At 57.2% G+C, this 26,081-nt stretch overlaps 4 protein-coding genes across 14 annotated transcripts in view; 1 reads left to right on the plus strand and 3 right to left on the minus strand.

Annotated features, from left to right (window-relative positions):
- Positions 1-1,740, minus strand: part of DRAXIN (dorsal inhibitory axon guidance protein) — a 30,129-nt gene extending 28,389 nt beyond the window's left edge. Inside the window, exon 1 of one of the 4 annotated variants that reach the window (XM_032393547.1) lies at positions 1,433-1,740. The gene's annotated coding sequence lies outside the window, so the exon portion shown is untranslated. Of the gene's footprint in view, positions 1-311; positions 465-1,135; positions 1,163-1,432 lie in introns of those variants that run through there. The other 3 variants (XM_032393555.1, XM_032393536.1, XM_032393567.1) reach the window with 3 other exon arrangements.
- Positions 171-12,694, plus strand: MAD2L2 (mitotic arrest deficient 2 like 2). 3 transcript variants are annotated; one of them, XM_032393616.1, is made up of 9 exons: positions 171-264; positions 7,731-7,782; positions 7,877-7,995; positions 9,239-9,310; positions 9,878-9,978; positions 10,854-10,948; positions 11,269-11,342; positions 11,864-11,956; positions 12,215-12,694. In XM_032393616.1, the coding sequence occupies exons 2-9, from the start codon at positions 7,743-7,745 to the stop codon at positions 12,254-12,256; spliced, it is 636 nt and encodes a 211-aa protein (XP_032249507.1). In that variant the 5' UTR covers positions 171-264; positions 7,731-7,742; the 3' UTR covers positions 12,257-12,694. The 3 variants fall into 3 exon arrangements, with proteins under 3 accessions (XP_032249507.1, XP_032249498.1, XP_032249509.1); XM_032393607.1 differs by lacking the exon at positions 171-264 and adding an exon at positions 7,181-7,257; XM_032393618.1 differs by lacking the exon at positions 171-264 and adding an exon at positions 7,280-7,314.
- FBXO6 (F-box protein 6) lies at positions 11,355-19,293 on the minus strand. Of its 2 annotated transcripts, XM_032393592.1 has the most exons (7): positions 19,206-19,293; positions 16,917-17,213; positions 14,799-14,925; positions 14,244-14,339; positions 13,305-13,440; positions 12,735-12,896; positions 11,355-11,781 (listed from the first exon to the last, which is right to left on the minus strand). In XM_032393592.1, the coding sequence occupies exons 2-7, from the start codon at positions 17,179-17,181 to the stop codon at positions 11,725-11,727; spliced, it is 843 nt and encodes a 280-aa protein (XP_032249483.1). In that variant the 5' UTR covers positions 17,182-17,213; positions 19,206-19,293; the 3' UTR covers positions 11,355-11,724. The 2 variants fall into 2 exon arrangements, with proteins under 2 accessions (XP_032249483.1, XP_032249474.1); XM_032393583.1 differs by lacking the exon at positions 11,355-11,781 and having other exon boundaries at positions 12,714-13,126.
- A 1,122-nt stretch (positions 19,294-20,415) lies between these two features.
- On the minus strand, positions 20,416-26,058 carry LOC116625221 (F-box only protein 44). 5 transcript variants are annotated; one of them, XM_032393636.1, is made up of 6 exons: positions 25,783-26,058; positions 24,308-24,597; positions 22,997-23,094; positions 22,698-22,793; positions 22,452-22,587; positions 20,417-21,582 (listed from the first exon to the last, which is right to left on the minus strand). In XM_032393636.1, the coding sequence occupies exons 1-6, from the start codon at positions 25,947-25,949 to the stop codon at positions 21,422-21,424; spliced, it is 948 nt and encodes a 315-aa protein (XP_032249527.1). In that variant the 5' UTR covers positions 25,950-26,058; the 3' UTR covers positions 20,417-21,421. The 5 variants fall into 5 exon arrangements, with proteins under 5 accessions (XP_032249538.1, XP_032249527.1, XP_032249516.1 ...); XM_032393625.1 differs by having other exon boundaries at positions 22,968-23,094; XM_032393652.1 differs by having other exon boundaries at positions 22,968-23,094; positions 25,970-26,046.
- Between the last annotated feature and the right edge of the window lie 23 nt (positions 26,059-26,081).

The raw sequence follows: 26,081 nt of genomic DNA on the forward strand, positions 1-26,081 counted from the left end.
CCAGAGAGGGCGGCGAGGGCGCGCGCGAGACAGAGTGTCAGAGCGTAGAAAAGTGAGCGTCCGGCGGGAGGTGGGCGGACGCGGGGACCGGGAGCAGAGGCTGGAGACGCCGCGAGGAGCGGAGGCGGCGGACACACGGACCGACGGCTCCGAGGGCGGGGCGGGCAGGGAAGAAAGCGGGATCCTCACCTCCGGCCACAGTTCCCCGCGCGCCCCGCCCCTAAGCGCGCCAGGTAGCCCACCTTTGTCCGGGGCCGCTACCAGGTGAGGCGGGAGGGCGGGGCCAGGGGCGGGCCAAGGCCATGCCTTACCTGTCCGGTCAGCGGGGCGGGGGCCGAGGGGCGCGGGGCCGAGAGCCTGCGGGAGCCGAGCGCAGCGGAGGGCCGAGCCGCGAAGCAGGGACGGCGCGGAGAGGTGCGCGGGCGGCAGGAGGATGTGCCCAGGCTGAGTGGGGCTGGAGCGAAGGGGAGGGGGCGGGCGCGCGGGAAGGGGGCGGGCGCGCGGGGAGGGGGCGGGGGAGGGGCGGCTGGAGCGGGCTTGGCTAGCCCCCTGCTGAGGGGCAGCCCCGGGCCGGGCCGGGGCCCCCGCGCGCTCCCGGCCGGCGCGCCCTCGCCAGCTGCGCTCGGCGTTCCGGGCCCGCTCCCCAGAGGCCTAGCCGCCTCCGCCGCGAGGGCGCGGGGCAGACAAAGGAGGCAGACAAAGGCGGGCGCAGCCCGGCGGCCGTGCGGGCACCGGGCGAGGCGGGCCCACTCCTCCCGGTGCGTAAGAGCCGCCTCGGCGCTGCCCCGAGAGCGTGGGACGGGCGGGGCGCGGGCAGCGGTGGCGCATCTGGAGCTGCCCCGCCGGGAGTGGGCGACAAAAGGCCGCGGCAGGGGGTCCCTGGCAGACCCCAACAATGGATCGGAGCTGAGCGCTCAGCTGCGGCCGCGTCTGGCTGGGCAGGGGCCGGCCAGTCCCCAAAAGGATTATTCCGCCCAGGCTGTCAAATGGGACGGAAGAAATGCCCGGTGCAAGGAAGGCGGGACGGGGCACCGCGGGGCCTTTGTAGCCTCGAAAAGTGCGCGGAGCGGTGGGGCGGGGTTCTAGGAGAGGTCTCTCTTCGATAAAGGGGTATAGGGGGGTCTTCAAACGTTACCAGGTGGGAATCCCGGGCGCTGACTGCCGCACTGGCGTGTCCCCTCCCCACCCCCCGGAGGGAAGGGAGAAATACAATTCTCCTACCCAACACACACACACACACACACACACACACACACAGTCTTCCTCTCGCCACGCCCCGTCCAAAGTCCGTCTGATGCTCCCCAGCCCAGCCCCGCCGGGACAAAGCCAGCCCCAGGGGCGGCTCATCCATCACCGCGTGGGGCGCCGCGTCCCGACGACCCTGGGAGTCCAGGAATGCTGTGTTATGAGTCCCGCGGCCCCCATAACTCACGGCGGGGTCAGTGGGGCCACAGGCGCTGCAAAGATCAAAGAGTGGTGGGGCGGGAGTCTTGCCTGGCTCCCAGAGTTCGCCCAGTGGCTTCCATTTCGACTTGTTTTCCTCTTCCTCCAGAATGTGGCAATTATGGCTCAGAGGTTTAGGAGCTCCGTTCTGTGGTCTGGCCAGATGCCTGGGCTTATCTGCTGATTGCCATTCCTGGTGCCCTCCGGCAAGGCGCCCAACCTCTCTGAGCTCATCATCATCATCCCTAACTCTTGGAGTTCAAGGATTAAGTGCGATGGCCTTTGTAAGGAGATAATGTTCCTAAGATCCTGACCTCATGGGAAATGCTCTAGAAAAATTAAGTGCTATTGTTATTGTAATATTATCAGCCTGATGGGCACCAGGATGGACTGGCTTCTGAGCAGAGTAGAGACCCAAACTGATAGGCTTTAACTAATTCCTTCCAATTCCTAAAGTTGGGAATAGACTGCTGTAGGGCAAGGACAAAAGTGGGGAGACAGGAACTGTGGCTTGGATGAGAGGGGGGTCTGTGGGCATGATTCTCCTTTTCAGGAATGAAACTGTGGCCAGGTATTCACTGAGGACTCTGGTTCAAAGGCTGCTACTCTGGCTTTTCACCAGTGGGGTGATCTTTTTTTTTTTTTTTAAGATTTTACTTATTTGACAGAGAGAGAGAGAGAGAGCACAAGTAGGCAGAGCGGCAGGCAGAGGGAAAGGGAGAAGCAGGCTCTCCTCAGAGCAGGGAGCCTGATGCGGGGCTCAATCCCAGGACCCCAGGATCATGACCTGAGCCGAAGGCAGACGCTTAACCAGCTGAGCCACTCGGGCGCCCCACCAGTGGGGTGATCTTATGTCATGCTCTCTGTTCTCTGGGTTGTCCCAGAGTGATGCAGTGGAAAAAGACAGATGTGAGGAGAGGCCTAGCCCATTGTGGTTATGGTGACTTTGGGCCTCAGTTTCCCCCAGAGTTGTATGCCCAAAGTGGAAACCACTCAAATATCCATCGACTGATGAGTGGATGAAGAAAATGTGGTGGATTCATACAATGGAATATTATTTGGCCATAAAAAGGAATGAAGTACCTATACACGCCACATGTGGATGAATCTTGAAAACATTATGCCAAGTGAAACAAGCCAGATATAAAAGGCCACATGTTGTATGATTTGTATGAAATGTTCAAAATAGGCAAGCCCATAGAGACAGAAAGTAGTCTAGGGGTTGCCTGGGGCTGGTGGAAGGGGAGACGGGGGTGGGGAGGTGACTGCTACTGTGTGTGGGGTTTTTATTTTTGGAGTGATGAAAATGTTCTGGGATTAGTGCTGATTACTGCACAACTTACTAAAACCCACTAAATTGCATACTTTAAAGATTTTATTTATTTACTTGTCAGAGAGAGAGAGAGCGAGAGAGAGCGCGCACAAGCAGGGGGAGCGGCAGAGGCAGAGAGAGAAGCAGGCTCCCCACTGAACAGGGAGCCCAATGCGGGGATTGATCCCAGTACCCTGGGACCATGAAGGCAGATGTTTAACCGACTGAGCCACCCAGGCGTCCCTAAATTGCGTACTTTAAAGGGAGAACTTCATGGTTGTGAAATGCATCTCAATAAAGCAGTTATAAAAAAAAAAAAAAAGTGGCAGTTGAACTGGATCAAGGGTTCTTACCCTGTGGTCTGGGATGACTTCAGAGGGCCCAAGAACCCCTGAAATTGTGGAAGACATTTTGTGTCTCTGGGTGGAGGTTCTAAGTTTAAGAATAGATGATTTGTAAGGTCCTCCTGACCGACAAGGGGTCAATGATATTGGGGAGTTGACAAAACACCAGGGAGGGGATGGCATGTGTAGGCTCTGCCCTGGCTAAGGTGCTGGAAGCACCCAGTGTTGCTGGCCTAAGGTCAGGGCCCTGGCTTGGGTCCGAGGTCAGCAGAGGATCCAGGGAGCTGTGTAGGTCAGGCCTCATCTCAGAAGGCCTGATCACAGAGGGGAGGAGCTGAGTGTGGGCCACAGTCCCTTGCCTTTAGGCGTCTTGGCCGTGGGGATACATGTCCTCCCTTAGGGCACCTTGGGGGCTGCCTTTTTGGAAGTGGGGAAGGGGGTGCAGCTGAGGATGTTTTAGATGGGGTTTTGTTTTTTTTGTTGTTGTTGTTGTTTGTTTTTAAAGATTTTATTTATTTATTTATTTATTTGACAGAGAGAGACACAGCGAGAGAGGGAACACAAGCAGGGGGAGTGGGAGAGGGAGAAGCAGGCTTCCCATGGAGCAGGGAGCCCGATGTGGGGCTCGATCCCAGGACCTTGGGATCATGACCCAAGCCGAAGGCAGACGCTTAACGACTGCGCCACCCAGGCGCCCCTAGATGGGGTTTTGAAAACATGGTGGCTGGTACGGAGCGCTTGCTCTCGGTGCTTACATAGTGTGTGTAGATCTTAATCTCATTGTCATAACAGCACTAATTGAGAATTTATGTGCCAGGCGTTGTGGACTTTACATTTTTACAAACATCTCACTTGTTTCCTGCCCACCTCCCCACCCCCACCCCCCAGCCCTACGGAATCGGTGCTACCATTATCCCATTTACAGATGAAGAACCTGAGATTCAGAGAGGGAAGGACCTCACAGCTGGCTAAGGAGAGTGGTGGGGAGAGGAGCGGCGCCTTATGCACAGGGGCAGCCTGGTGGGTGCAGGGATGGGGCACATAGACAGCATCCCCCAGCTCTTGCTTCATTATTGAAAGCCACTCTTCTCTGCCCACCACCACCTGTAGCTCAGGCACTGAAATCCCAGGTCTTTGTTCTCATCCAGAATAAGTCAGGATTCAAGTGGGGCAAGTGGCAATGAGTCACTGTGCACCCTTACTTCCTCTCTCTGGTCTTTCATTAATTCATTTGCATGCACTCACTGAGAACCTGGGTATGGCCAGGCACTGGGTGAGGTGCTGGACCAAAAGTATGAACAAGGCTGGGTCTCTGCTCAGGGGGCTTTCCAACTGGCTGGGTCCTTGAGCAGCAGGGGACCAGTGGGATTGTCACCAGGCTTTTTGTGGCTGTTTCCCTCCCCCCCCCCCCCCCCCCGTCCCTTCCTGTGTTTGGTTTCTTAGGAATCTTAGGCAGGGATGGGATGAATGTTGAATCTTGGGAGGACTTTGGAAGCATCTTAGGGGTCTGGACCCTTCATCACCTGTTGTTTTACCCAGTTCACTAGTTACGTGTTTGTTCAGGGGACCCCAGGAATTCTCCTTTGCCCCTGAAGGCCTTGGTCTTTGCAAGACTTTGTTACATCTTGCCTTCTCTTGGTTTCAATTTAAATGTGTCTTGGGAGTGATTTTCTTTCTGTCCTCATTGCAGACCCTCAGGGACCTGCTCCAGTTGGCAAATAAGCTCTCTCTCCTCCTAAACATCCATCCTTTCCTCCCAGATGCCTTCCTACATATTGTCGTTATGGTGAAAAATATGCAAATAACTTTGAAAAACAGTCAACCAGCAAATGGGTATTCAAAAATGTAATAAATTAACCCCATAATGTAATCTGGGTCCCAAGACTATCCATCACGCTGATGGGCTTAAGATCTAGAAACCCAGATGCCGCAGAGCCCTATGGATAAAAATGACAGATGAGTCCTCATAGAGCTCCCCCTTGGCCCCCCCCCCGCCCCTCTCCAGCTTCTTGGCCCCCGTGGAACCCAAGGCTATGTTCATTTCACAAACGAGGAGACAGAGGCCTTTTTGGGGTTAGGGGGCAGATCAACTTGAATCCTTCCTCATCTGTCTCCCCGCCTGCCTTCCTCTGCTTATGGCTGGCTTTGAATCCAAAGCCTCAAATGTAGGCATTTCGTCCATGGGTTTCTAGTTGACAAGGCAGGTGCCCCAAGTGTCAAACAAAAGCTGTTGGGACCTCACTTTCTGCATATGAAAAATGTTGAGTGATGGGTCGTATGTCCGCCAAGGTTTCTTTGAAGTGCTTTAGCTCCGTGGGTCAGGAGACCGGCAGGTGGCTTGTACTGTGTCTTCTCAGGGCAGGGGGCTAAGGCTGGGGGCCTGGCATGAGACCCCACGGTGCTCACACTATACCCTGGAGGCCACCCCACAGGAGTAGCTGGACTCTGAGCTTCCCACCCCAGGATCCAATCCTAAGAAACTCTTTACAAGGAATTGCCCCTGCCCCCCCCAAGACTGCCACTTCCAGATGCCAGTGAAAAAAACTGCTTGAACAGCCTCCAGAGAGGGGCAAAGGACCCTTGCTTTCTCCAGCGCTAAAGTATCCACAATGATGAAATCTCAAGGAGCCAGGGGACACTGTTTACAAGCCATTGAGCTGCTCAACTCCTGTGGCAATGGTCCTCTCCTACATGGCATGACATGGGCAGGGTCCCCAAGTCTTGAGAAGGGCTGTTGTGCCCCAAATGGGCTGCCAGGTGTATCAATTCTTGAAATAAATCATCTATCACTTTGGGGTAAGCATGGAAATTGTATGAAATGCAGACTTTCCTTGGGAACAGCCCAGACTGCTTTGGCCATTCCCATACTTTTTTGGGCATCAGGGCCCTTCGGGAACTTGTTAAAGGGCCAAAACCCCGCTTTGCACCCAGACTGGTCCAGAAGGTCAGGGAGGCCTGGGTTCCAGGTGTTTAATGGGCTCCCGGGGGGGATCTGATGCAGATTTCCGAGGACTGCCTCTGAGAAATGCTTTGCTGGTATTCCTGGCTTAATGGGCCAAGTTACTTATCCCCTCCCCTGCCTTCACCCCATCAGAATGGGCAAATGCGGGTTTGAAGGCATCCGGAGTGAAAAGGGGTACAGGTCTCCAATACTGAGCTGTAACCGATTAACATTTCTGGGGAGATCTGTGTACTCACAGGTGGGCGTGACTCCTAACAAGCTCTTATGTCCCTGGAGGTCAGGGACAATGTCCCCAGGCTTCTGGTCATGATTTGTTACCTATAACTCCACAGCAACTTCTCTGACCTTAGTTTTCCCCCTGTAAAATAAAGCGGCTGAAAATGAATTGAGGCCCTGGAGTCAGATTAGAAGTCAGAACTAGGTGTGTTTACCAGCTGTGTGATTTTGTCAAATTAGGGAACATCTCTAAGCCTGTTTACCATCTATGAAGTGGGGCTGGAAAATGGGTGCTTAGCTCTGAGGGTTAATGAGGGAATTAAAGAAATCAGTTCTTGACAGATAAACGTTCAATCCGTGTTGGTGATGATTTTAATATTACTATTCTTATATCCCAGGGGCCTCTCAGCCCTTCCAGGGTCCGTGTCTCTAGTGGCCGAGGACAACTCCACGCATCCCCTCCCTCAATAGATGTGTGATTCGGGCAGGTTAGGGCACCCTGTCTTCTGCTGTCCCCGCCCCCAGAGCCGGCGGATTCGCTTTCGGTTGGGCCCTGAGGTCCGGGGATGGTGACTCTGGGGCTAGCAGTAGATGTCGCTGTCTTTAGTCCCCAGCTGTGCCCTCCACCTGGTCCTCACCAGCAACACCTATCCGTCCCCTCTCAGAGCTTCCCAAAGCGAGAGAAATGGCCTGGGGAGCGGAGCGATCTGCAAAGGTGTCTTTTTTCGCGCCCACCCCAAACCGAAGGGAAGCGGCGCGACGCAGTCTCAGCCTCCTCGGGCGCGGGCATCTAGGCGCCGAGGCCGGGCCCCGCCCCTCACAGGCCCCGCCCCTCCGGCTGCCGCTCCCTCCCGCCACCACGGTTGGCTGCGCGGGGGAAGTGGGCGTGGCCGGAGGCGGTCACTAGGACCTGCCGAGAGCCGCGGACGTCACCGAGCGGCTTCCAGGCCCCTGGTTGAGCGGGAGGCGCGAGCGGTCGGGTCGGTGGTTTCCCGCGCTGGGGCCGGGCCCCGAGCCGGGCCCCGAGGCCGGAGCCGGTACCGGGGGCGGGGGAGAGGGGCGGGGTTCTCTCCGAGGAGGTTTCCGGCCAGGAAGAGCGGGGGGAGTCTTATTCCAGCCTAGTTTCGCTCTCCGCGCGTCCCATTTTACGCTCGTGGGCCTGCGCAACCCGCTGTGGCCATGCCCTTTTTGCGAGCACAGCTCTGGCCTTTCCTACCCACCGAGGCGGCAGGGCGAGAGGGCCAGTAGACAGGCTGATCGGGGCGCAACTGATGTCCCCGAGCTATGATGCCAGCGTGGGGGGGGGTCCTTTCTAGCCGCCCCGATTCTGTGTGAAGGGGGGGGCGTCCTGCCCGGATTCCCCCCAGACGGAGGGGAGGGGCAGTGGAGGCGGGCGGACCCTGCGGCTGCCTGGCCCCTTGGAACTAGCCCCCACTGCTGCCCCACTCCCTAGGTGGCGGTAAGGATGACCACACTCACGCGCCAGGACCTCAACTTTGGTCAAGGTAGGGAGGCGGAGCCTGTGGACCCGGGGTGGGGGGCGAGGGAGGGCCTGGGCCGGCGGGCTTTCCGAGCTCACTGGCTTCTGTCCCCTCGCAGTGGTGGCCGACGTGCTATGCGAGTTCCTGGAGGTGGCCGTGCATCTCATCCTCTACGTGCGCGAGGTCTACCCGGTGGGCATCTTCCAGAAGCGTAAGAAGTACAACGTGCCTGTCCAGGTGAGCCCCCACATCTGGGCTGGGGCCATTGGGTCACCCCCGAACCTCAAGGAGGGTAGAGGGTGGATTTTTGAACCGTCCTCCACTTGCAGGCTCAGCCCCTCTCCCCCTCTTCTCCCCAGCGGCCTGGCCTTGCTTTCCAGTTCCCAGCCGCAGCTGACAGCCTGACAGCCTCCCACCCCTACTGCAGCTTTCTGTCCCCTCTGAACTCGAGTTCCCTTTGCCCCAAGTTAGAGACCAGGCCCTGAGATCAGAGTTGCCCCTGGGGCATGGTTGTATTTAAAAGAGCTCCTGAGGCTGGTGAATGGTTGCTTTGAGGAGGTGATTCCTATAAACCTCAGGTACCTTCTCTCTGCCCTCATTGTAATGGGTTGTCTTAGGTCAAAAGGCAGACAAAGCAGTAAATATATGTTCCCCTGTCCCCACTCTCTAGAAGTGCCGGCCCCTTAGAAGGCACTCAGTAAACGTTAGAATAAAGGAATGACCCAATACCGGAAGGTGGTGGAAGCTTGAAGGATATACAAGGAAAAGGAAAACAGAATAGCATTTACTGAGCACCTGCTGTGTACTGGGTGCTTCTCTCACTCCTCACTTGGTCTTTACGAGATCTTCCACAGATGAAGTACGTAAAGCTCAGAGAAGTTAAGTGATTTACCTGAGGCCACGTAGCTCTTAGTTCCAGATTCTCAGTTTTTTTTTTTAAGGTTTTATTTATTTATTTGATAGAGAGAGACACAGCGAGAGAGGGAACACAAGCAGGGGGAGTGGGAGAGGGAGAAGCAGGCTTCCCGCCGAGCAGGGAGGCCGATGCGGGGCTCGATCCCAGGACCCTGAGATCATGACCTGAGCCGAAGGCAGACGCTCAACGACTGAGCCACCCAGGCACCCCCAGATTCTCAGTTTTTGAAAATTGATTACATTTTTGGATCCCTTCTCTGGGACAAATGCCTGCATGCCCAAATACACACGATTTAGGGACTTCTCAGCTTCTGGAGGAGCCCACAGACCCCACATTAGAAACCCCCAATGCTATATTAAGCGCTAATGTTGAGACTAAATTCTTATCTTCTAACTTCTCCCTCTCTCTGGATAATTCCAGTTCTTAGCCCCATGATGGGAAGTCAGTGTCCTGGGTGGGGAGCCCTAGGGAACTGCTGGCCTCCCTCCCTGGGCTCCTGGAGGGGTCGGGTGGTTTCCCCGTTGGTGCTTTGGGCCTCACGAGCCATCATGGGGTTGTACGCAGATGTCCTGCCACCCAGAGCTGAACCAGTATATCCAGGACACCTTGCACTGTGTCAAGCCGCTCCTGGAGAAGGTGAGGGCACCAAGTCCCCCAGCCCACCTCCCCCCCCCAGTCTGCTCCAATGCTCCGGGATGGGGTGATGCTGGGACTGTGCGGGGTCCCCATGACTCTACACCCAAAAGCCTGTCTCCTATATCCTGGAGACCACCCCTGCCCAGGGACAGACCTCAGGGCACGGGAGCCACATTCAGTGTGTGCTGGGCCTGGGAGCCCTGGTTAGTGGAGTTGGCTGAGTGGGGCCTGCCCCAGAGGGTTCTGGGTTTTTCCCCACATCTGTTTCTCTCCCCGTCCCCAATTTCTGTCGGGGCTTGGCCCCTCAGAATTTCCTCCTTCTGTTTTGTCCTGCTCTCTGAGATGTACCCCCATGGGGCCAGGTGTCCTCCCCCCTCTCAGTCTGTACCACTCATGCCAGGGGGTGCCTACTTGAACTTCTCAAACCTTCTTCTGGGCTCTCAGGGACCCTTAGCCTCAAAGCTGAGTGGGGCTGTGAGTGTGCCCTTCCCATCCTTCCTTGGGCAGGGAGGTGGTGGTGGTGGGTGGGTTACCCTGTTCTGGAGTAGGGGATTCCTGTCCTTGCAGAATGATGTGGAGAAAGTGGTGGTGGTAATTTTGGACAAAGAGCACCGCCCAGTGGAGAAATTCGTCTTTGAAATCACCCAGCCTCCATTGCTGTCCATCAGGTAAGCTACCTCTCCCTGGTCTTCTGGCTGGTTGGTGTGAGGTCCCTAGAAACAGCCCTCACGCTCACCCCTTTAGGGCAGCCCCTGAATACCTTGGCTTGGTCCACATTCTCAGGTCCCTCCTTGGCTGCACCAAGCTGCCTCTCTTCCTTCCTGCCTTTCAGAGCCCCTCTGAAAGCCCACCTCCTCCAGGAAGCTTGGTAAAGAGAACGGCAAGGCACGCCATCCTAACAAGGCCTGTTAGCGGCTGAGCCACGGCTGGCCACCCAGTGCTCTCCCTGTAACCTCTGTGATGTCCACACCTGGAAAATCATAGGGTTGCTAAACGGCTAGTCCTAACCTCATTTTATAGATGGAGAAACCAAGGACCAGAGAAATGACATGAGCTACCCAGGATCACCCAAATGGTGGCAGAGCCAGGACACAGACCCAGTTTTCTGCCTTCCCAGTCAAACGTCCAGTCCATAGGCAACCAGAAGCTGACCTTGGGCAAGGGTATTGGCTGGTCAGGGCACTGGAATCTTTCTCCACTTGCTGTGTAGCCTTGGGCAAGCCCTGTCCATTCCTGGCTTGGTGTCCTGGGGTATGAAGAGACTTGGGCTGTGTCCTTGTTCTCAGCCTGGGCTGCATATTAAAGGACCTACGGGGGCTCCCTATGGCCCATTTGGACTTAGTTTGGGATGGGACTTGACATTGGTTTTCAACTCTCCAGATGATTTTAACTGTGTAGACAAGATAGGTAGCCAGGCGCTTAGAAGCCAACACACTCAGAAGCAGAGAGGGGCTCTGGACCCCCGGGTCTGCTTCCAGGGTTGACTGCCTGCTGGTGGGAGGGGGCGCCAGTGTGATGGGAGACCCTCGTTTTCTCTTCCCAGCTCAGATTCCCTGCTGTCTCATGTGGAGCAGCTGCTCCGAGCCTTCATCCTGAAGATCAGTGTATGTGATGCTGTCCTGGACCACAACCCCCCAGGTGTGCTCATCCCCACGCCCTCATCCTCGGGCATGTCCACAGCTCCCTTGGCTTGGTGTGCATTCTCAGGGCCCTACTTAGCTGCAGCAAACCGCCTCTCTTCCTGCCTCTTAGAACCTCTCTGAAAGTCCGCCTCCTCCAGGAAGCTACCCTGATTTCCACCTGGCTTCAGTCTCCCTACTGACCGTGTCTTGTCCTGGCACTTGGTTTCCACTCTTCTCCTCTGGGGGGCTGCCGAGCCAGCCAGGGAGGTGGGAAGAGGCTATGCCCAGTGGCGGGCATGAGGTGGCCCGGCCCTGACCAAACTCTTGCCTCTTCAGGCTGTACCTTCACGGTCTTAGTGCACACGAGAGAAGCTGCCACTCGCAATATGGAGAAGATTCAGGTCATCAAGGTGAGATGAGACTGGTCAGGGAAGTTGGGCAGGGAGACAACAGCTGGGAGGCTCTGAAAACCAGAGTGGGCAGGGCTGTCGCTGACAGTGCACTCGTTACCTTGCTTATGGCACTGCTTGGCATCCAGTGGCTTTTTGTCGTGTGTCAACTGTGTGGCCACGTGCTTGTCATTGGCCCACCTGGGCACTCAGCACAGAGAGGAGGGTGGAGCCTCGTCCTGGGGCTGCCAGCTCAGCGGCAGTTCTCGGGGGCGGGGGGCGGGGGATGGTCTTTGCCCATCAGTTTCAGAATTGGTGCTTGGGCCTGGTTAAATCACTTGGGTTCCCAGCCCAGCTCGGATCTGTAGACTCGGCCTCTCAGGAGGAAGAACCTGGGCATCTGTCATGCTGGGAGTTCCCTAGTGATTCTGCTGCTCCCCGAAGTCTGAGGACCCCAGCTCTGGAGAGGAGAGGGGGTAGCGAAGTGAGGGCAGGCCACGGTCTAGCCCCCTTTCACCGCCTTCCTTTGGTCCCCTCCCTAGGACTTTCCCTGGATCCTGGCAGATGAGCAGGATGTCCACATGCACGACCCCCGGCTGATACCACTAAAAACAATGACGTCAGACATTTTAAAGGTGAGCTGCATGGAGACCTGGTAGGCTTTACTGAAGGTATGCTGAGGGCTTGCCAGAGGCTTATGTACGGCTCAAGGCTTGGAGGAGATGACCAGGGAATGCCTGGTGTAAGGCTCCAAACTCCCTTTCTCTTAACCGGTGGCTGCACCATATAACCCCAACCTTCGGCAGAGATCTGTCTGCCAGGGGCTTGTGGGCCCTCCTGAGGAGGTGCCCCGGCTGTCTTCCTGACCGTGGCTGTGTATTCCTGCCTACCAGATGCAGCTCTACGTGGAAGAGCGAGCTCATAAAAGCAGCTGAGGGTGTGCCTGCCCCCACCATGGATGCTACAACTGTTGGACATTGGGGGCCCCCAGCCTCGGGCAGTGCTGTAGGGCCACCCTGATTCCAAGTGCTCTTATTGCCTCTGTGTATGGACCACCCACCCTCCCGCGCGGCACTGCTCAGGTCTGGTTGCCTTCATGGAGAAACTCTCCCCAGGAGGGCAGGGAAGGATGCTCGGACCTTGATTTCTTATCTCCGCCTCCTGGGATTTGGCCGGCCAACACTGTTTGTCTCAAATACTGTGCTGTGACTTGCTTCAATAAAGGGCCCCAAGGGCAGAGCTGGGCTGTCACTAACTGGAGTGGGAGGGACAGGAACAGCCAAATTAACCTGGGAGGAGGGGCTGCTTCGCTGCCCAAGTGCCAAGGGCCCCCACCACTAGACCCAACCCCAGGCTGGTTTTACTGAAAACATTTATTGTCACAAAATGTCAGAGCATATGACAGGGACTTACCACAAACTGGTGGGTTTGCCCAAGGTTGGAACTGGGGCAGGAGCTCCCGGGGCAGGGGCCCTCACTGCCCACAACAGGCTCAGCTGGAGGGGACCTTTGGAAGTCGGTGGCCCAGACAGAGGACGGATGAATGGTCATCAGATGACAGACTGTCAGAAGGGCCTGTGGAGACGAAGTGAGGAGGGCGGGCGGGCAGCCTTCTCCTGCCCCTGCATGGTCTCAGGCTGAGCTGTGGAGGGGGCCGGGTCCCTGGTCATCTTAGGGCTGATAATGATGCTGCTGTTGGTGATGCGGGGCCCGTACCAGCCTGCCCAGAACTGGGTGTCCTTGCCCCCATGCTGGAAGAGGATGTGGCGGACCCCTGAGGGGTAATCCGAGAAAGTGTGGGAGACCTGGGAGGAGGGGAGAGGAAGAAGTGATCACGAGGACTGGGGAGGGGAAAAGATGGGGTGATCACTCCACTGGAGAGGGGAAAGGGGAAGCGCCAGGTCCTGCAAGGGAGAGCCAGGCAGGCTGGAAGGCAGGGGCTCTGAGAAGCGGGTGGCGGGGGGCAAGCAGGTGGGGCCTCACCTCGGTCCACTCGGCATTGTTCCACTGATCGATAATCACGGGCGGGGGCTCGAAGGAGGCCAGGACGATGTAGTTGTCTGAGACCAGCTGGACTCGGATGTGGTAGGCACAGCCACAGTCTGCCCTGGCAGCGAACCTGGGGGAGGGTGGGGCTCAGGACTGTACACCCCCGGACCGAAGGTGACCCTGGAGGAGGGCAGGCAGCAGACCCATGGACTGGCGCTCTGAGCTGGATTGCCCTGCTCTGCTCCTGAGGCCCAGCTGTGCCCCCGGGGTGAGTAATCTCTGGGCGGGGCCACATCGGAGCAAAGTGGCAACCCTTCTGGGTGTCCAGTGAAGACGTCCCCTTAACAAAGCAAAAGGCGCTCCACAGAGATAAGAGCCTGGGCTGTGGGAGCTGTGCTTCCTGTACGTGATAACGGATCTGACTGGGGATTCTGGGAGATTCAAGGGGTGGCCTGTGTGATGGGGGCTGGTACAGAGCTCACCCTCTGCTCAGCCCTGCCGTCCACCCCTCTGCAGCTCTGCACGCTCCTCAGACCCCACCCCTTTCCCTTAGAGTGGTGGCCCTGGGGCCTTGCACAGCTCCGGGCACAGAGCAGGAGCCTGGGAAAGAGCTGAGGGATGCACAGTGAAGGGACTAGGGGAGGCAGATGGGCAGAAGGCGTGGGAGTGAGGTCCAGGGAGGCTGGGTCCTGCTGCCTCTGTTGCTCTAGTACCTGTTTGTGACAACTTATCTCTAGGCCTCAGTCTGCCCATCTGTAAGCTGGAATTAGCATTTGCTGATGCAGGGTGGCAGGCCAGGAGGTGCGGAATGAGCAAGTGCCGGCTCCTGGGGCAGCCCCTACCCTAGGACACCGCCGGGCACAGAGCGGGCACTGCCTATACGTGTCCGCAGGAAGAGGGAAGGATGCAGAGCATGGCCCGAGCCCCACTCACCAGTCCTTAACCTCGATTTCAGGCCGGAATGTGTCTAGCAGCTCCTCCCAGTAGCCCTCGGCCTTGAGGTCCACCAGCTGGGACTTGAGGCACATCCTGTGGAGCAAAAGGAAAGGCTTACATTCCTGGGTGTGCTTTGCATGGCCAGGACCCAGCAGTGTCCCCTGACTGCTGCAGGACTGCTGCCTCTGGCTGGCGCAGGGGCTCTGACCCACTTGTGCCTAGGTGGCACGTGATCCTGGTTCAAGGGCCCCGATGAGGGCACCTCCGTGAATTCCTGTTCCTAGATGAGGAAGCTGCACACACCTCTGACTTACCCTGATCACCCAGTGGCTCCCAGCGCCCTCAGATTACTACCCACCCCCCCACCCCCCGCCACTGCTATTAATCCTGGCCACTGAGTACTCCTGCTCATGGAAAGCAGAGACGCTGAGCCCGTCTGGGAACCACTTTCCTCCAGCTGCACAGGGAGGCCCTCACTTAGGCCTGAGATTTGGCAAAAGGAGTCCTGACCCCCCTCCCCCTCAAAACCACCAGCCCGGTTGTTTATCTTACCCAAAAGATGTGACAAAGTACTTCTTGACTTTGGAGTCCGGAAAATCTGTCCCATGGTCTCCAGGGAGGCTCTCCACCCTCCAGTGGTCTCCCCCATTGGAGTCAATTTGCCAGGATGTCATACCCTCTAGGGAAAAACAGAAGCCGAGGTCAGATCTCCTGTGTAAATGCCCGGGCCGGTCCTGCCCACCTGGGCCAGGGAGGGAGGAGGGGGGTTAAGGCAGGGTTTGCTCATGCTCACATCTCAAGGGTGCACCCCAGCTGTGGCTCGGAGCACCCCTACAGAGTGCCCTTCCTCCAACACGTTTCCACCTGTCCCTGCCATATCAGCTCTGATCTGGGACCCTCCCCCTCCCCCTCCCACTTTGTTCCTGAATGGCTTGACTCCTAGCATGAAGCTGGGGGGAAAAAAAAGTATTACCAAAAATTCTAAACTAGCCTTTCCTTCCTTTCATGTTGCTGAGGGGCTCTGGGAAATACCAAAGTTTCAGTTCTCAAAACAGGAAGTTATGAAGGGCCTGTGATAATATTTCGGTTCTTGGTGACTAATGTCAGTTTGTCCCAATGCACACCACTTACTTGACGACTGACATTTCCCGACACCCTAACTAGGTAACTGAGATCCGAGGGGGCCCAAGGACTGGTTTTCTGGGTTTGCAGCTGTGCCAGCCCTGAACCCCTCTGCCCAGGGTGGGAGGGATAACTGTGAAGGTGGGCATCCTCGGTGCTGGTGGCACGCAGGAACCCCGTATTCGTGATCCCCACCAGGTTGGCTTGGTAGGTTCTGGTCTCCCCCTTCAGACTGAGCCAAGAGGACCTTAAAAAAAACCAGCAGTGTTTCCCTACCAAGGCTTTCCAGAACAATCACCAAGGGAGCTTTTCCAAATTGCTCCCTCTCCTACGAGCCCACACCTATTCCCCAGGTGCCCTGGGGCCTGCCAGGAGAGAACCAGAGGAGTGACACAGAAATCCAGGAGTGGGGCTGTGCCTCGCTTAGGCCCAAGGAGAGATCCAAGCAAGGCCGGACTGATGGCCGCTAGCCCCCAGCCCAGTGCACGTCCGGGCTGCAGGGGGGCTCTGTAGAGCTGTGTGAGCTGAGCTGGTGGCCTGGCTGGGCAGCTTCTGAGTGGAATCTGGGGCAGGCAGAGAGACTGAGTGTCTGAGCCACGGTCTATGGGGCCTCTGAGAGGGGCCTGAGGCCCTTCATCGGTCAGGACCAGGCCCCGGCAACTGGGCAGTTCCGGACCTTTGGGTAGGATCCTCACCATGGCCTCACACTCCCCATCTATAAAATGGAGCCAACCCTACTTATTTGGCCAACTCCCCAGGTCCTTGTGAGGATCAAGAGAGAAAATCGACACGACAGGGACTCTAAGTGTACAAACTATGCCTCCGTTAATTGTTGCCGTAGCCCAGCAAGAAGCCTGGTGTGCGGTGGGTGCTCAGTGAAGGAAAAAGACCCTGGCAAGTACAAGAGAACATTATAAGTTAAACAGGGGCCTCAAATGATGTGATTGCAGTCACCTCTGGAAATCCTCCTTTCCTTCCGCTGGGTAATGGGGACAGTGGGAGGATAATGACATTTGTGAAGCCCTCAGCCCGGTGAAGTCCAGCGCCTGGTACAGAGGACGCCCTCCATACATGTCAGGCAGCTTAGACTGAGCTAGAGAGGGAAAGGTGAACGTGCAGTTTGTTCATTCATTCAACAAACGTTTTTTGAGCACCGGCTAGGTGAAGGCGTCATTGTGGACACTGGGTGTAGAGTGGCAAGCAAGACCCATTAGGCCCCTGGACCTTGGAGTTTGTAGCAGAGAAAACAAAAACAAAAACCAAAACCACGAGATACAACAGGCAATGACAGGTTACGAAAGTGCCACGAAGGAACTAAATGGAACGGACAGGATAGAGGTGGGGGAGCACAGTCTCCAGATGGGGGCCCAGGGCAGGTGTCTGAACTGAGACCTGCAGAATGAGGAGGAACCAAGAGCGTGTGGTCCGGTGTCAGGGGTGTGAGAGAACATTCCAGATAGTGTGGGAATCACAGGGGCAAAGGCCCTGAGTTTCAGGAAAAGGGAGGGAGCCAGCGAGGGAGCCAGCCCGGGGCAGCCCCCAGCCCACCTTCAGCACACGGGTTGCGCAGGAGGTTCCGGCGGAGACTGCACAGGAAGTAGAAGATCTTCCAGTCGGCCACGGGCTGGTCCCAGTCCTCGGTGACGAAGCCCTCCCGCAGGCACTTGCGCTTCCAGAGCGTCACCAGGTCAATGAGGTCTCGCCAGAGGCTGCAGACCGGGCGGCAGTGCAGAACGAGGTGGTGGGCGGGCACGTGCGTGAACAGCTCCAGCAGAATGTTCTCGGGCAGCTCGTTGATGCTGACTAGGGCCATGGCTGGTGGGGAGGGAGCGGGCGCCCACAGGCCTGTGAGGGGCAACAGTGGTTATGAGCCCTGACCAAGGAGGTGGACCCCTCAGATTTCCAGGGACCTGGGCCGGGGGCTCTTCATCCTCTTTCTTTTGTGAAACAAGAGGGGCTGGAGCCTTCTTCCAGTACAAAATATGGAGCAGTCACACACGTTGCACACATTTGAAAGAGTGTAATAAAAATGTTAATAAAGACTTTAGGGATTAATATTTAAAGAGGCCCCCATCCCCCTGTTAAAAAAAAAAATAATCGCTTAATTTTAAGTTGTTGGGCCCAGTGAACTGGCAGACCTCGCCGAGGCCACGCCGTTGTCTGAGCTCTGCAGGAATTTGCGGTCAGGTTATTTTCGTGCCGGGAATTCAGTTAGTCTGGGGGTGTAATAAAGATTTTACATTCTATGTCACAGCTTCATTAAGTCATTTCGCTAGTGCTAAAACCAACTTCCTCTCCTCAAATTGCTCACATTGGCCTGGAAGCCAGATGTGATAAAACACCCCAGTGAGGAGCGCCTGCCACTCCATTCTGGTTGGGGCATCAGGCCCAAGCCCACTTTGAAATGCTCAGAAACTGCAAAGCCGATTAAGGGACCCTCAGCAAGACTGCCCGGGACTGAATCCTGGCTTGCAGTGGTTAGCTGGGGAGCCGTAGCAGGAGCAAGCAACTGTCCCGACCTCAGCAGGGCCGGGAGGACTGAGTTAGTACAAGTAAAGCATTTAGCACCCGGCTGGCAGAGAAGTGCTCCAGAGCATCATTACTTCTACTCTAAGGTTGGCGCGAAAACACTCTCCAGTGGTTGTAGTTAGCTGCCCCCAAGGACACCTTCCTCCCTCTACACCTGAGTTGCACAAGGGTTTTGGAAAATTTACAGTGCCCACCCTGGCCTGAATCTAGGTCTCTAAGCGGATCCCCCAGGTGGGGGTGGGGTGGGGGAAGGAAGGCCAGCCACTGTCACTCAGATGGGCCTCATCTGCTCACAGGTGGGAGAGGGAGGGAATATTCCCCTCCCAGACCTACAGTCTCTGAGGAGGCTTCTCATTTTCCATAGAGACTTGGCCAAAGAAGCCCTCCACAGACTTCTCAAAGCTACCATCCCAGCAAAAATGAGAGTGGGCGCACCCTCTGGCTCCTGCCCAGGCAGGAGCATTTCAGCATGGCAGAGAACAATAAATAAGGTGCTTGCACCTTGTGCAAAAATGCTATGACGGTAAAAACTCCGTGTGGCTAGGTCTTCTGCTTTTTCAGGAGGAACTCTAAACAATTTCGAAAATACGAAACCTGTCAGGTTTTAAGTGTTGGCAACTTTTAAAAACACTGTCTAGGCCAAATAAAAGTCGTTGCGTCAGAGTTAGAGGCGACTTAGGTACGAAGAGCTCCCCGCCGAGGCGTCCAGAGTCTGGTCTCTGGGTCTGGTCGCACGTTATCACGTTATCAGCCTCCTTAGTTTCTGCCGTTCTTGGGTCTAGGGCGAAGCCTGACTGCGCACGGATGGGGCATGGGGTGAGGCCTCCCCCCGCCACCCCGGGGGTACCTGTGCTTCCCACATGCCCGGCCCGAGTCGCGACCTTCTCAACGACCCCTGCAGGCACGGTTACTACGCCCATTTCTCGAGAGCAGAAGCTGAGGCTTCGGAGAGCCCGTCCCAGGACCCGCGGGCGTGGGGGTGCCGGGAGGTCCCAGATCGGCCCTGGGCCGGGTCGCCACCAGTGAGGTGTGTGGCCAGGGTGTCGCTCCCAGGAAGCACTTCCCGGAGTCGGAGCCAGAGCCGGGCCGCGCGGGATCCTGCCCGGCGCGTACCGCGCGCCGCCCGGGCCCCCACCCCGCGGCCCCGGACTCCCCGCCCGCGGGAGACTGCGCCGCGGGCTCAGTTAACGCCCCGCCCCTCCTTCCCTCGCCCCCGCCCTCCGGTGTCAGACACCCAAGCCCTTCCCGGTCCTGTCGCGCCCTCCCCCCCTCCCCCCCGCCCAGCCCGTTCCCCAGCTGGGCCGCGACCTGGACGCGGGACCTGACGCCCGGCGGGACCGGACCTCCGGGTCGGCCTGGAGCCTGCAGCCTTCGCTGCGCCGTCCGCTGTCGCCCCGCCCCGCCCCGCCCCGTGTCACGCGCCGCGCTCGGGCCGCCCCCCTCGGGCTCCGGGGCCGCGCCCACCGCTTCGCCTCGCCCCGCCCACAGCCTTCTTCATTCCGAAGCCCGCTTCCTCCGCTGCTACCCGGCAGGGGTCCTGGAGTCCTCAGTGCCGGGGCTGCGCGATGGACTCCCCGGACCTCGTAGCCTGAACCTGTCTTCCCCTCCAGGTGATCGGCGGTTCAGCAGCAGGATCCCACCGCTTCCCTTTGCTTTCTCCTCCCTCCGGGAATTCCGAGCCTTCTCCTAACCTAGTCTCCACCTCTGCGCGAGCCACTCCGAGGACTCTTCACCAGTTTCCTCCGCTGTAGGGAGGGAGGCGGGCCTCTCTCCGGAGGGTGATTGCTGAAACTCCGGGCTGGAGCCTGGCTTTTACCTTCACTAGGGCATGGCCTCGGAGACCTCAGTTTACTCAAAGGTAAAAACCTCTCTGCGTTTTTGTCATGAATTCCTTTCTTCCTTCAACAAGTAATCATCAAGCATCTACTTAAGGCAACCAAAAAGGGTTGTGCAGGCTGTGCACTGCCCAAGGATGCCGGGCCCAGGCCACCTTGTTAACTCGCCAGGGTTGCATCTCCCCCAAGGGTGTCTTTTGCTAACTTACATACAGCTAGTGAGTGGTGTCCCTGCCACGGCTGAGGCCCTAATCCAGCTCACTATTGAGATAATTAAACAGTACATTGAGCATCTACTGTGTGCCATACACCGTTCTAAATGCTTTGGCTTCATCTAATGTCAGTAAAGCACTTGGCAGAGTAGGTGAGACAGCAGAGAGCAGTGCCTGCGAGAGTACTGCTGCCTCAGCATGAGGTGTATCCAGGGGCCACCCAGATATCCACCCCGCCCCCCGCCCCCCCGCCGGCCTTGTGGCCCCGCCTCTGGAGGAAGCTCACAGTACTGGAGGGCTGCAGGGGTGAGATGTTGGCAGCTCATTAAGGGGTCTGTACTGGGGCTCTGGTCCTGCCATAGTCTGGCTCCTGAAATGTCAACCATTCCCTGCACCTTGGACAGAAGCTGCGCAGGCTCACCTTCTGCAGGTCCAGGGCAGGACTTCCCATGAAATTTGCCTTTCCTCCCAGAAACCACAGGACACAGTTGGGCTAGAAACACCTTTTATTTAGCTGCATGCAGCAGGGGCAGAATCCGAGCGCTGGGGTCCTTCCAGCAGGAGGGAGAGGTAGGAGTGAGGTTGGGCAGGGTGGGGAGGTTCAGGAAAGGCAGTTCCAAGGGTGGGATAGGGCATTTCAAGCCCCAGGGAAGCTGGTCTAGGCATGGAGGTGGACAGGTGGTCCTTGAAAACCACCCACTCACCTCATCCAGGGCTTGCATGCCCCATTCTTAGAATCAGGGTCTAATCCTTCCCCCCACCTGCCCTGGGTTATCATGCACAGGATTCCAGGGATCTTTTGGAGATTCTGCCCCCACCTGATACCCATCTGACTTCTGGGGCTTCACTGACAGTAAGGTCAGTCCAGACCTGGCCTGGCCCCCACTCCATCTTGGCCCTGCCCATCTCCGACTACGCCTGAGCCTCTGGGTCCAAGTCGCCTCTCCGAGCAGGCGGGCAGAGCAAAGAGCTTGGAAGTGGCAGAATGAGGCAGGGGACAGGCCAGCACAGCCCCTCTTCCACTCCCAGATCTGTCTGAGCTCCATGGTCACCTCCCAACATCTGCACTACGCAGGCAGCCACAGGCTTGCCAGATGTCCTGACTGTCCCTGCTCCGAGGGCCCCCAGTGAAGACAGGGAGAAAGGGCCCAGGAGGGGAAGGTAGAGACACACATCTAGGTTGGCATCTGAGCTTGGAGACCACTCTTGGAGGAGCCTGGGAGAACACCTTGCACCTCCCCAACCTCAGGGGCCCCATCTCTTAAAGGGGTTGACACAGGCCTCCCCTGTGATCACTGGTTGAGACCTGGGGCCTAGAGCACTGGCCCCCCCTTGGCGTGTGAGGGCCGCACAAACCGAGAGGCTCCATAAAATAGGCAACTGTGGGGCAAGGATGAACTAGGAGGTCTGGGGGAGCCTGGGCCCCCTCCCCTTCCCTAACCCAGCCCTTCTCTGACAGCAGTCAGGGTCTGGCGGATCAGGGCTTGGGGGGCGTCAAGGCAGGGGAGGCCCAATGGTGATGCTGCTGTTGGTGACTCTCGGGCCGTACCAGCCGGCCCAGTAGTGAGTGTCCACGCCGCCGTGCTGAAACCAGATGTAGCGGACGCCGGGTGGGTAGTTGGAGAACGTGTGAGAGACCTGGAGGAGGGGGTGGGGGGGCGGGGACAGGTGGAGGGAGGGAGAGAGGTCAGGAAGGGGCCAAGATCTTAGTGCTGGACAAGGAGTCAGCAGAACTGAGTTCTAGTCCTAACTCTGTGATTTTGGGCAGGCCACTTCTCCTCTCTGCCTCAGTTTCCTCATCTGTAAAATGGAGCAAAATCCTCCCGGGGCCACTCCACAGGATTACCTAAGTACAACTCAAGGGAACTGAAGGAAACTCTGCAAACTGCCCAAAGATGTCCACTACGGTCATCCCTGGACACGTGTGGCTATTTAAGTTGAAATTAATTAAAATTAGATAAAATTAAAAATGTAGTTCCTCAGTCACAGCAGAAACTGGCTCTTTTAAGCATTCCATAGTCACACGTGGCTACTGACTACCGTACTGCACAGTTGCAGACACAGACCATCTCTCTCATTGCAGAAAATTCTACTGGACAGCACTGGTCAGACTGGCAAACTATGGCTTGGGGCCCACGGCCTGTTTTTGTAAATAAAGTTTTATTGGAACACAGCCATGTCCATAAAGCTGCTTTCACCACACAATGGCAGAGTTGAAGAGTGGAGTAGTTGTGACAGAGACAACTCGGCCTACAAAGCCTAAAATATTTGCATCTGGCCTGTTAAGAAAATGTTTGCGGCCCCCTGGTCTAGATAGGAATAATAACCGATATTAGTAACTAATAACGGTCAACCTTTTTGAACATGGCTTTACCAGCATCATTTCAGAGCCTGAGCGGCTGAGGCCCAGGTCAGAAGCAGCAGAGCTGGGATCTGAACCCAGGCCTGTTTGACTGCAGTCTCGGCCTTGGGCGATATGCCACCTGCCCTCTTCCCGGCCCACATACCTCCCTCCACTTGGCATCGCTCTTCTGCTGGATCGTTGCCGGGTCTGGCTGGAAGGTCCCCAGGGGTGCATGTGCTGACGACAGGAGCTGAACACACAGCTGGTACTTGGACCCGCAGTCTGGCCTGGCTGCGAACCTGTGGGCAGAGGGAGGGCCCATCAGGGCCTTGGAGATGGGGGGCAGGGTGGGGGTGGGGCGCCTGAGTAGCAGGCCCCCCTCCCCCAGACCCTCGCCCCAGGCACTCACCAGTCCTTGACCTTGATGTCCGGCCGTGTGGTGTCCATCAGCTCCTCCCAATACCCTTCGGCCTTGAGGTCCACCACCTGGGACTTGAGGCAGGTGCTGGGGGCGGGCAGAGGGGTGGGAGGGGCTGGGGCTCAGCACTAGGGCACTGGGCGGGGGGGGGGGGGGGGGGGGGGGGGGGGCGAAGACTGCCCTTCCCAGAGCAGGAGATCCTGGGGTGAAGTGACTTGGGTTTCCCCCCAACCCCAACAGTTCCCCAGCCTCAGATCTTACTAATAAGAAGTCACGAAGTATTTCTTGACCTGGTCATTGGGGAATTCCTTCCTCTGGTCTCTAGAGAGATCCTCCACCTTCCACTCATCACCTCCATTCACGTCCAGGCTCCAGAATTCAAAACCCTCTGGCCAGAAAGCAGAATTCACATCATAGGGAAGCACCCCCCCCAGTGGTCTCTTTCTTGCAAGTGCCCCTTCCTCCCAGATCCTCTCTCTGGATCTCTGTAGCTGCCCTCAAGCCCCATGCTGTGGGACACTGTGTGGGACACTGCAGATCAATAGCGGCTGTCTTCTATTAGATGCTTCCTGTGTGCCCAGCATCATGGTAAGGGATTTCCACTGGGAATCCCAAGACATGTGACCATGTGGATGACCAGATACCTTCTGTGATGGAGAATGCTCTGACACCAGCCAGACAGATCTGATCTGGGGCTAGTCCCAGCTCTACTAGTACTGGGCTGTGTAACCTTAGATAAGTTGCTTTCCCTCTCTGAGCCTTGGTTTTGTCCTCTGTAAACTGGAGTTAAGAACAAGAGCTGGCAAACTTTTTCTGTAAAAGGTCAAAATACTGTAGGTTTTGTGGGCTACATACTATCTCTGTTGCAGTCTCTCTCTCTCTTTTTTAATAACCATTTAAAACTGCAAAAACGACTTTTAGCTTCTGGGCCAGATTTGGCTCATGGACCACAGTATGCCAACTGCTGGTCAAGAATACAGCTGTTGGGGAGCGAAGTGAGGCAGGCATCTGAAAGCTCTGGACAGCTTGGAGTCATTTCATTATCATTTTGCTCCAGAATTTGGCCCACATAATGGGAAATGAGGCACCCATCTCATCCTAGTGTTGAGCCGATGAGTTACACCACAGTAAGGGGAAAAGGGAGCTCTAGATGATGTAGAAGTTTTGTTTTACCTGTTGTTGTAATATGCTGGAAAGAAGACTGGATCTCTCATTCTTCCATAAGTAAAGTCCCCTTTGCACTCTGGGGCAGTCCTAGGAGGCCTAGCCCTGGAGTCTGGGATCTAGGCCCACAAATTATGGCTCTGACTTCCTGGTCTTGGGTCTTGGGCACAAGTAGTCCCAACTGGCCAACAGTCCCTCTCCTAGGACAGGTCACTGGGGATATGAGGGTGGAATACAAAAAATGCCACTCTTGGTCTCAGGTTGCCCATCTGAAAAATGGGAGCACTAACATCACCTACCTCTTAGGATTATTGAGAGAGGATTAAAGGAGTTAAACCATCCAAAGTGCCTGGCTCACAGTAAGTGCATAATGAAAGTCAGCTGCTATCATGACAGTGTGTGCGTTGGGGGCATGCCAGACCCACTCTGCACCCCACCTTCAGCACACGGGTTGTGTAGGAGATTCCTGTGGAGGCTGCGTAGGAAGTAGAAGATCTTCCAGTCGGCCACGGGCTGGTCCCAGTCCTCGGTGATGAAGCCCTCCCGCAGGCACTTGCGCTTCCAGAGCGTCACTAGGTCAATGAGGTCTCGCCAGAGGCTGCAGACCAGGCGGCAGTGCAGAAGCAGGTGGCGGGCGGGCACGTGCGTGAACAGCTCCAGCAGAATGTTCTCGGGGAGCTCATTGATGTTCCCCACGGCCATGGCATGTGGCTTCTGGACGCCCCCCCTGTGGTTATTGAAAAGCTGCACTAGAGACCAGGCCCCCTCCCCAGAACTGAGTATTTGCCATTTATGATCTCAGGAAATTCACCGTCCCTCTCTGAGCCTCAGTTTCCTCCTCTGTAAAATGGGGCCAGGAACGGTACTAAAATGGTTTCAAATGACCTGACACAGCAGATGCTCGATAAAAGGTGATTGATTTGGGGGTGCCTGGGCGGCTCAGTCGGTTAAGCCGCTTGCCGTGGGCTCAGGTCATGATCCCTCTGTCCCTGCTCATGCTCTCTTGCTCACTCTCACTTTCTCAAGTAAATAAATAAAATCTTAAAAAAATTAAAGGTGATTGATTTTACTGTCACCTCACAGCAGCCTCTAACGACGCTAAGGAGGCCCAGAGGGGTGCGAGTACCTGCCCAAGGTCACACAGACAGACAGAGGACAGAAAGAGTCTTCTCTGATTCTAGAGCAAGCCTTTTCCAATAGGCCAGGCTTTAGAGTGTAAGTAACAATGCGCAGGACCGCAGAACCGTCCAGCAAGTCCTCAAACGGAGGAGGGAGAAAGGTTGGGGGCAGGGGGATAATTATCATTGTCTCCGACAGAGGTCCAAAGAGCTCAAGAGACCTTCTCAAGGCCGCAGAATAAATGATCTGCCCGGTTGGGACTCGAGAGGGGGTGGGCGACGGGGAAAGGCCTTTCCCATACTCCCACCTCCACCCCCGCGGCTGGGCTTCAGCCTCAGGATCCCCGGCGCGCCTGCGGCCTTCCCACCTCGCGTTGTGGCCTTAAAGTGCCCCCCAAAGCCGGGGCTCGGACCCCTGGACATCGATTAGCGACCCCAGCCCGGGTTCTAGCCTCCGTCGCCGCTCTCGGCCGCGCCGCGCAGCCCCCGAGGCCTGGGCCTTGTCCGCACCCGGCCTCGCTCCACGCACTGCCCGGAAACCGCCCAGTCCGCCCGCCCGCGGATCCCTGGCCCGCCCGCATCCCCACCGCGGCGCTCCCCGCGCCCACTCCCCCGCGTCACCTGCGCTCGGCCGCCGCTGCGCGGTCCCTCTCAGCGGAGGGGCTGAGCGGGCCTCTGCCTGCCAGAGCTGGAGCGTGCGGCCCCGCCCCGGCCCGCCAGACCCCGCCCTGGCCCCGCCCCCGCCCCTCGGCCCTCCCCGCGCCGCTCCCCCCATCGCGTCGTAGGAAAATTACCTGGGGGTGGGGGCGCCGGGAGGAGCCTCCGCCCCCCTCCCTCCTCCAGGACTGCGCGCCCCGCACCCTCCACCTGACCCAGACTCGCTGCCCCCTCGCCTCCACCTCCCAGCAGCCACCCCTGGAGGGAGCTGGAAGACGCCCCAAATCGGATTCCCTCCCCCCATTAAAAAACCCGACTCCCGACCTTTCCCAGCCTCCCGGGGCCGCCGAGGAACCGGTAGCCTCAGGCCTGGGGCCGACCGCTCCGGACTGCGGGGCGTCCCGGCGCCGGGCCAAAGGCGGGGCGGGGGCGGAGG

Source organism: Phoca vitulina, unplaced genomic scaffold (genome assembly GCF_004348235.1).
Source record: "Phoca vitulina isolate PV1807 unplaced genomic scaffold, GSC_HSeal_1.0 scaffold2, whole genome shotgun sequence".
Taxonomy (NCBI): Eukaryota; Metazoa; Chordata; class Mammalia; order Carnivora; family Phocidae; genus Phoca; species Phoca vitulina.

Excerpts from the sequence above, each read along its gene's own strand:
- MAD2L2 (XM_032393616.1), top strand. The coding sequence starts at position 7,743 with ATGACCACACTCACGCGCCAGGACCTCAACTTTGGTCAAG. Across the intron at positions 7,783-7,876 it reads GGACCTCAACTTTGGTCAAG|TGGTGGCCGACGTGCTATGC; the intron begins GTAGGGAGGCGG and ends GTCCCCTCGCAG. Across the intron at positions 11,343-11,863 it reads AGAAGATTCAGGTCATCAAG|GACTTTCCCTGGATCCTGGC; the intron begins GTGAGATGAGAC and ends TCCCCTCCCTAG.
- FBXO6 (XM_032393583.1), bottom strand. The coding sequence starts at position 17,181 with ATGGCCCTAGTCAGCATCAACGAGCTGCCCGAGAACATTCTGCTGGAG. Across the intron at positions 13,441-14,243 it reads GAAATCGAGGTTAAGGACTG|GTTCGCTGCCAGGGCAGACT; the intron begins GTGAGTGGGGCT and ends ACCCTCCCCCAG. Across the intron at positions 13,127-13,304 it reads ACAATGCCGAGTGGACCGAG|GTCTCCCACACTTTCTCGGA; the intron begins GTGAGGCCCCAC and ends CCCTCCTCCCAG.
- LOC116625221 (XM_032393625.1), bottom strand. The coding sequence starts at position 25,949 with ATGGGGGGAGGGAATCCGATTTGGGGCGTCTTCCAGCTCCCTCCAGGG. Across the intron at positions 22,794-22,967 it reads TACTTCGTGACTTCTTATTA|CACCTGCCTCAAGTCCCAGG; the intron begins GTAAGATCTGAG and ends GCCCGCCCCCAG. Across the intron at positions 22,588-22,697 it reads GACATCAAGGTCAAGGACTG|GTTCGCAGCCAGGCCAGACT; the intron begins GTGAGTGCCTGG and ends CTCTGCCCACAG.